Consider the following 8947-nt stretch of genomic DNA (forward strand, 5'->3'; position numbering starts at 1 on the left):
GCATAGAATTTATGAGAGCGAATCTTGTTTTTATTCATTAATGCAACTCTGTACCTGTATGCCTGCTATGTAATAAATACTTCTCTATTACAGAGCTTATATTTGAACAAAGTGTTATCTGTTGAATGAAAGAAAGAACAAGGACACCCATTTATCCTGTTCATCCCTAAATCCGTGACTCCTTAGAAATCTTTTTAAATTTACATTTTAAAAAGCGTTTTATTTTGCTTTTAATTGATAATCATTTCACACATTTATGGGGTCCAGTGTGATGTTTTGATACATGTATACGTTGTGTCATAATCAAATAAGGGTAATTAGCATATCACCTCAAACACTTGTCATTTCTTTTTGGTGAGAATATTCAAAATCCTCTCTTCTAGTTATTTTGAAATCTATCATACATTATTGTTAACTATAGTCACCCTACTGTGCGATAGAGCACCAGAATTTATATAATGGTAACTTTGTATCTAGACTTTTGTGATCTGTAATTCCAGGTTGAATAGTTTTCTGTCATCTCTAGCAATTCCCAGACTTCCACGTGTGGAGCAATGATTCTCTAGATCCATGGGGTCCTCTCCACAGTTCCTGAATGGCATAAATCTTATGGATTAGGTTGGAGCATACTTGGCAATGTAGGTTACAGATGAGGGAAAATGCAAGACATAGGAAATGGTCTTTTCTATGACAGAATTGATATTTGGGCAATGTATTAAATGATGCATCCTTTTCTTCTGTGTTCTAGCCAGGCAACATGTCACACTTTCCCTAAAAAGTCCCAAACCTATCCTCTTTCTCTCCTTTATGCCCCCAAATAAGAGTTCTTTCAACTTCTGAAAATTCCCTGAAGATAGTATCCATTATGAAGTTCGAGGGACCATTAAACAAGCTGCTCCTACAAGCTTTTTCTTATGTCAAAATCATCAAGAATGTTATTCTCATAAGAAAATTCTTATGACTGAAAATTATTATGACCACACTTCATAATAATAATGACAGTTTTGAAAAATAGGCTTAAGTAGCTTCTGAAAGACACTCTTACAACATAAAAAAGGTTAGAATTTAAAAAGGAAGGCTGATAACACAGTGTTGGATCATTTATTTGCAAACTGTATTCTGTGGCACTCCTTCAGGAACTGCTGTAGACAACCCACTCATACTGCCTATCCCCAAGTCTTCTGCAAGCCTTTGTTTTATATGTTTGTACCATTGTGCAAAGTTATTTTGACAATGGATTCAACATTGAGAATTTTGAAAATCACTTCCTTTAGACTCTCTTCATTTATTGATTACCTCAATAGGACTTTTGAAAGAAACTAGATGGCAGTGAGTTTGATGTTGAATTTTCTCACAGAAGGGTCATCAGTGTTGCTGATTTAACTGTGACATATTTGGTTTGGAAACTAGGGGTGCAGGTTATGCGGTTGGCATTATGATGAAAAATTGAAGAGTGAGACAGGTATTCTTTTAGGGTCCTGTAGGTAGTCCCTTTTGGTTTATCTAAATTAAACAAAGCTTGTTTTTCTAATCAGCAGGAAAACAGAGATCCACAGCAAGCTTTTCGATTATGGCTTAAAAAAAAGCAGGAAGAGCAGATGAAAGAAAAAAAGACAGAAGAACTAAGAAAGCAAGAGGAACGCTTGTTCTTCCTTCAAGGAGCAGAAGGCCGTGAAAGGGCCTTTAAACAGTAAGTTAAAGGCAGGGCATTTCCCCCCCTTTCCTCATGGTCATTTTAGAAAGTTACATCATCAATTAGCTTGGAAAACAAAAACAAAATGTTTTCTCTCTTACAGTCAGTACCTTTCAATTTTAAATTCATGCTTTAAAAATGTGTAGTTCTTTAACTCCACAATTTATGTGTTGATACCATTTTTTCAAGGTACTTTTCAATACTTATTATTTCTTACAACTTGTGATAGCTTATCTTGTGATAGCTTTTGAAATCTTAACATTTATTTAAGTTTGCTTGCTTAATTCCTGAGAGAAATGGGTCAAGATTGGTTGTAGCTTCTACATAGCCCTCATAGTTGCATTTACCAATAAATGTCTTTTTATAAAGAAAGGCAGGTGGGGCCAGGTGTGGTGGCTCACGCCTGTAATCTCAGCACTTTGGGAGGCCCAAGTAGGAGAACTGCTTGAGCCCAGGAGTTTGAGACCAGCCTGGGTAACATAGCAAGACCTTATCTCTACAAAATAAAAAATTTAGCTGAGTGTTGTGGTGCTTGTCTGTAGTCCCAGCTGAGGCTGAGGCAGAAGGATCACCTGAGCCCAGGAAGTAGAGGCTGTGGTGAACTGTGATACTACCACTCCAGCATGGGTGACAGAGTGAGACTGACAAAAAAAGAGGAAAAAAAGGGCAGGTGGGCTGAGAAGACAAAACTTTGTAGACCAAATGAAAAGGAGATTTGGGTACATATTTTGGTAATTTAAGACAAACCTGATCTTTTTTCAGTTATCTGGGTAAGACTCTATGTTGCCTCACTAATTCTGAGGACCTGGCCTCATAATTCTGCTAGCAAGCTTTGAGAAGAGTTGGGGAACAAAGTGAATATTGAGTCCAGTTGTTTAAAGTTATTTTCTCTCTTTTGTCTCCTTTTTCTTTCCTTTTTCTTTTCTTTTTCTTTCTTTTTTTTTTTTTTTTTGAGTCAGGGTTTCACTCTGTTACCCAGGCTGGGGTGCAGAGTGGCATGGTCATGCCTTACTGCAGTCTTGACCTCCCAGGCTCTAGTGATCCTTCTGCCTCAGCCTCCCAAGTAGCTGGGATTAATGCATGTGCCCCCATTCTTGGTTCTTTTTTTTTTTTAACTTTTTAATTTTTCTTTTAAAAAAGTTAGATCTTGCTATGTTACCTAGGCTGATTTCAAACTCCTGGGCTCAAGCAGTCCTCCTGCCTTGGCCTCTGAAAGTGCTGGGATACAGGTCTAAGCTACCGTGCCTACCTGGCCTCTTTTCATAGCCTTTATTATAATAAAAGTAGTAAATGTACATTGTTGAAATGGACATTTCATCACCCTGAAATCATGACTATTAGCACCAGAGTGCATATTGTCTAGATATTTCTTTGTATATATATCTACCATTTTAAAATATAAGTTGGGATCATACTGTATATACTACCCTGTATTCTGCTTATTTTCATTAATAATCTCATCTGATATCCAGTCCATATCCATTTCTTCCATAGCTGACCCATAAATGACTTACATTTGGTTTGCTTAAACTACTATCTAGTTCAGATCATATACCATTGGGTTGTGATGTTTAAGTCTCTCTTACTCTAACACAGTTAGTTGTTTAGATTTTTGAAAAAAATCTCTCTCTCTCTCTCTATATTAATATACACACACATGCCACATTCACCTTTATATATCAGGTATATATGTATATACAGTTATTTTTTATGTTATTTTAACTAGCCAGCTTTATAGAGTTGAATTTGTCAGAATGTGGACTCTACTTCTTTTGATGTTTTCATATTTAGACTTATTTTTCCATTTTAAGGAAGAGCTATTTTATGCACTGAAAAGCAAGAGCTCTATAAATTTTCCTAGTAAAAAGAGTAGCAAGGCAAAAATTCTGTGTGCCAGAATTCTTAATCTGGCTAAGTAATGTTTTAGAATACAGCCAGTTGCAAAGAAGGAGTTATTTGAAATCTGTTTACTTAGAAACCCATACTTAGTTTTTAAAAATGTAAAATATTGTGTTTATACCAAAAAAAGTTGGCTGTTTTATCATAAGACAAACTTAACTTCAAGCATTTGATCCTTTCTTGTATGAGCTTAGGGTACAAATTAGAAATTTTTCAGTTAATGCTTTAAAAATTTGTGTTTTGACAGTATTTCATTATAAATAAATGTTCATTTCCTTTAATTGTCTATAGTAGTAACTTTATAGTATGAAGAGTATATTCAGGTTGATACTCACCAAATCTGATTATCCCTCATCCTACAGATGGCTAAGAAGGAAACGGATAGAAAAAATAGCAGAGCAACAAGCTGTCAGAGAGAGAACCAGACAGCTTCGACTAGAAGCTAAGCGTTCTAAACAGTTACAGAACCACCTGTATATGTCAGAAGCCAAAACTTTTCGTTTTACTGACCATTATAACTGAAAGTATTTATTAAATACTTCATTTGGCAGCTGCTGTCAACAAAATTTTAGATATAAATTCTTATGGCCTGTGTTTTGATTTTACTCTAATTATGGAAATGATGTTTATCTTTGAGTGAAGTTGACAGTGAATTTGTTGTTGTTTTTGACTCTAGAACAAAATAAATTTCGTCTCCTACAGTGTTATATGTTGTCTTAGTCTGCAACAAATTGAACAAAAAATGAATTCTATGTGCTTCTACAGTATTTTCTTAACATTTCTAGCTGGAAAACACAAGATAGGGACACATATCTATTCATATTCCTATTATCATTAAAAAAAATTGTAACAGAACATTTCATAATACTGGAGGAGTGACTTCCTAAACAAGCCCGGTTCAAGGCCTAATCCGAAGTCCTATTTATGTAAACTTTGAATATGAATGGTTGTGGCAAGCTAAGCAATAGTGTAGGCTTAATTCCACCTGTTAATATCTTTTTAAAAAAGTAAAAAGTCAACTTTTATTGAGCTTAAAATGTATTAAAATGTACTGTAAATGCTTTACCTAAATAATATAGTTGTGTGACAACTCTGTCTTGTATTGCAGATGAAGAAATAAAGTATATAAACACAAACAGAATGCTCATATAGACTGTGATCTGTAGGGTTGCAAAATCCTTTTTCTTAGTTATATTATAAAGCTTACATACCTTGGTAGACATGTGAAACATTTATGAAAGATACAGGAATTCAGTGTGTGTAAGGGCATGTAAGGGGTGGAGAACAAAGGTAGATATACAAGTATGATGGAGACTGGAGAGTCACTGTAAGAGTTCTGGTAATTCTTTAAAAGATGAGGGGAAAAGAAGGTACAAATGGGTATTTGTACCTTAGTTACTTGACCGTGAATTAGAAAACACAGACAGCTATTCAATTCTGTCTTAACTTCTTGTAGCACTTTGAACATATACAGGCACTTTAACATTTCATTATAATTGGTCTTGTGGTTGTTTATAGTTATCCTTAAGGATAAGACCCAATTTTAAATGAAAACATATATTCCAGAATACTTAGTATAGTACTGAGTATTTATTTACTTGTAACATGATTTCAGAAAGCCTGCAGGGCTGCAGCACTGAGCAAGAGTAGGTTGGTATTCAAATACTTGACTGATGAGTAAGAATACACATGAAACCATGTAGTAGTCTCTACCTGTCCTTATCTGAAGTAAATGTTTTACCTAATTTTCTAAGAAAATGAACTATTTTTAACTTAGAAAAAAGTGAGAAAAATCTAGTCTTAGGCAAAATTTGGGAGCTAGATAAGGCAGGCTGTTAGAATGGACAATGAAAGCAGAATTTATTGAGAGGACAGAAAAGCTCCCACAGCGGAAGGGGACCCGAAGGGGTTGCCCTATGATGCAATATTTCTAAGTGATAACAAATATTAATATAAATTTTACAGGATATAATGTAGTGGAATTGGAAGACAGAAATAGAAATCTTGCTTTAGTGGATCAAACCTCTTTCCTCATTTTTAGAAAAAATTGAGGTGAAATTCACATAATTTAAAATTAACCATTTAAAAGTGTATAGTCCAGTGGCATTTATTCATGTTGTGCAACCACTACCTCTACCTAGTTCCAAAACGTTTTCATGGCCCTAAAAGACCCCATACCTGTTAGGTTAATCCTTTCTACCCCAGCCCTTGGCAAACACTGTGAATTTCTGTCTTTATGGACTTCTTATTCTGTATCTCTAACATATATGAAATTTGTTCATTAGTCCTAGCAGGTTTTTTTTTTTTATGATCAATATTTTTTATTTTGATTTTGTGAGGTACAGTTAAGGGTTAGGTATACAAATATGCTTCATTCAGGCCCCCTTGTTGATAATAGGTGTCTCCCTGTCCCCAGACAGATGTTTACTACCATTAGTCCCATCCCCCCCCATAGTTTCCCACCACTGTCAGTCATTTTCTTATGGTAGTGTGTTGGATGATCAAGGTCCACTATATGAGTGAGAACATATGATACTCAGATCTTTGTTTCTGTGAGAGGTCACTCAGTATTATAGACTCTAGCTCCATCCAGGTTGCTGCAAAATTCATGATTTTGTTCTTTTGTGTGGCTGCATAGTATTCCATCGTGTATATGTGCCACGTTTTTTTAAATCCAGTCCTCATTTGATGGGAAGCGTGGTTGGTTCCAGGTTCTTGCTGTTGTGAACAATGCTGCGATAAATATTCGTGTGCAGGTATCTTTTTTATAGAGTGATTTGAGTTCTTCAGGGTATATTCCCAGTATGGGGATTGCAGGGTCATATGGGAGGTTGATGTTTAGAGCTTTTAGGAATCGCCACACTGCTTTCCACAGAGGTTGCACTAGTTTACACTCCCACCAACAGTGTAGGAGTGTTCCCTTTTCGCCACACCCTCTCCAACAACTATTATTTTCTGAGTTATTGATAATTGCCATTCTGACTGGAGTTAGGTGGTATCTCAGTGTGGTTTTGATTTGCATCTCCCTGATGATTAGTGAGGTTGAGCATTTCTTCATGTGTCTGTTGGCTGCTCAGATGTCTTCCTTTGTGAAGTATCTGTTCATATCTTTTGCCTATTTTATAATGGGGCTGTTTGGTTTTTTTCCAGCATGTTTGAGTTTCTTGTAGATCCAAGATGTTAAGACTTTGTCAGATCTGGTGTTGGCAAATACTTTTTCTCAGTCTGTAGGCTGTCTCCTTACTCTCTTGATGGTTTCTTTGGCTTTGCAGAAGCTTGTCAGTTTAATGAGGTCCCACTTGTCTATCTTATCCCTTATGGCCTGTGGGTTTCGAGTTTTGTTCGGGAATTGGATGCCAGTTCCAATTTCCATGAGGGTATTTCCTTCATTTTCTAAGGTTCTTATGGTTTGAGGTTTTACATTTAGGTCTCTGATCCATTTGGAGTTTATTTTTGTGTATGGGGATAGATAGGGGTCCTGTTTCAATCTTCTGCATGTGGACAGCCAGTTTTCCCAGCACCATTTACTAAATAGGTTCTCCTCTCCCCAGTGATAGGTGGTGGAGGCTTTGTCGAAGAGGACTTGGCTGAGGAATTGAGGTTTTGCTTCTGGGATCTCAATTCTATTCCATTGATCTATATGCCTGTTCCTATACCAATACCAAGCTGTTTTGATGATTGTAGCTTTATAGTAAAGTTTGAAGTCTGGCAATGTGATACCACCTGCTTTGTTTTTTTTGCTGAGGATTGTTCTGGCTATTCTTGGTCATTTGTGTTTCCATATGAATTCCTGTGTTGTTTTTTCTAGGTCTGAGAAGAATGTTGCTGGCAATTTGATAGGTATTGCATTGAATCTGTAGATTGCCTTAGGTAAAATGGACATCTTCACAATGTTGATTCTTCCAATCCATGAGCATGGAATATTTTTCCACTTGTTTGTGTTATCTTTGATTTCTTTGAGCAGTGTTTTGTAGTTTTCATTGTAAAGATCTTTCACGTCTCTGGTTAGGAAGATGCCAAGATATTTCATTTTTTTTGTGGCTATTGTGAATGGAATTATGCTTCTTATTTGGGTTTCTGTTTATTATTGGTGTAAAGAAATGCGATTGTCTTTTGCAAATTTATTTTATATCTCGAGACTTTGCTGAAGGCCTTTATCAGTGTAAGGAGGTTTTGGACAGATTCTCTTGGGTTTTCAAGGTACACGATCATGTCATCTGCAAAGAGAGATAGTTTGACTTCCTCTTTTCTTATTTGGATACCCCTGACTGCCTTCTCTTCTCTGATTGCTCTAGCCAGGACTTCCAGTACTATATTGAACAGGAGGGGTGAGAGTGGGCATCCTTGTCCTGTTCTAGTTTTCAGGGGAAATGGTTCCAATTTTTGTCCGTTTAGGGTATGCTGGCTGTGGGTTTCTCGTAGATGGCTTTTACTACTTTGAGGTATGTTCCCTGTATGCCTAGATGTTCAAGGGTTTTTATCAAGAAGGGGTGCTGAATTTTATCAAAAGATTTTTCTGCATCTAATGATATAATCATGTGGTTTTTATTTTGAATCTGCTGATGTATTTAATTACCATTTATTGTTTTACGAATGTTGAACCAGTCCTGCATCCCAGGGATGAAGCCTACTTGGTCATAGTGGATGATTTTTGAGATGTGTTGTTGAATCTGGTTTGCTAGGATCTTGTTGAGAACTTTAGCATCTATGTTCATCAAAGATATTGGCCTGTATTTCTCTTTTGTTGTTGGATATTTACTTGGTTTGGGTATCAATGTGATTTTAGCTTCATAAAATGATTTGGGGAGGGTTCCATCCTTCTCAATCACCTGAAATAACTTCATTAGGATTGAATCAGTTTCTCCTTAAATGTCTTGTAGAATTCTGCTGGACAGCCATCTGGTCCAGGGCTTTTTTTTTTTTAGGTAGTTTTCTTATTATGTAGTCAATTTCCTTGATTGTTATTGGTTTATTTAGAGTCTCAATTTCTTCTTGTTTCAACCTAGGTAGGTTGTGTGATGACAGACAGTCCTCCATTTCATTGATGTTTTCAAGTTTGTTTCCATACAAGTGTACACAGTAGTCTCTGATGATCTTTTGTATTTCTTCAGGGTCAGATGTGACTTCATCTTTTGTGTTTCTGATTGTGCTTATTTGGGTTTTTTCTTTCTTTTGGTCAGTCTAGCTAGGGGACCATCGATCTTGTTTATCCGTTTGAAGAACCAGCTTTTTGTTTCATTGATTATTTTGTATTGTCTTTTTGTCTTCTATGTCCTGGATTTGGGCTTTTATTTTGGTGATCTGGATTCTTCTGCTGAAATTAGGTTTTTGTGTTCTTGCTTTTCCAGCTTCCTT

At 36.1% G+C, this 8947-nt stretch overlaps 1 protein-coding gene across 5 annotated transcripts in view; it reads left to right on the forward strand.

Annotated features, from left to right (window-relative positions):
* CCDC181 (coiled-coil domain containing 181) overlaps positions 1-4299 on the forward strand; it is a 36765-nt gene extending 32466 nt beyond the window's left edge. For 3 of the 5 annotated variants that reach the window (XM_008066407.2, XM_021716428.1, XM_021716431.1), the window contains 2 exons: positions 1536-1690; positions 3955-4299. In XM_008066407.2, the coding sequence (XP_008064598.1) occupies positions 1536-1690; positions 3955-4114 (315 nt within the window). In that variant the 3' untranslated portion in view covers positions 4115-4299. The remainder of the gene's footprint in view (positions 1-1535; positions 1691-3954) is intronic. The other 2 variants (XM_008066422.2, XM_021716433.1) reach the window with 1 other exon arrangement.
* Positions 4300-8947: the final 4648 nt, after the last annotated feature.

The sequence above is a fragment of the Carlito syrichta genome, unplaced genomic scaffold (assembly GCF_000164805.1).
Source record: "Carlito syrichta isolate Samal-C Ts95f unplaced genomic scaffold, Tarsius_syrichta-2.0.1 Scaffold104924, whole genome shotgun sequence".
NCBI lineage: Eukaryota > Metazoa > Chordata > Mammalia > Primates > Tarsiidae > Carlito > Carlito syrichta.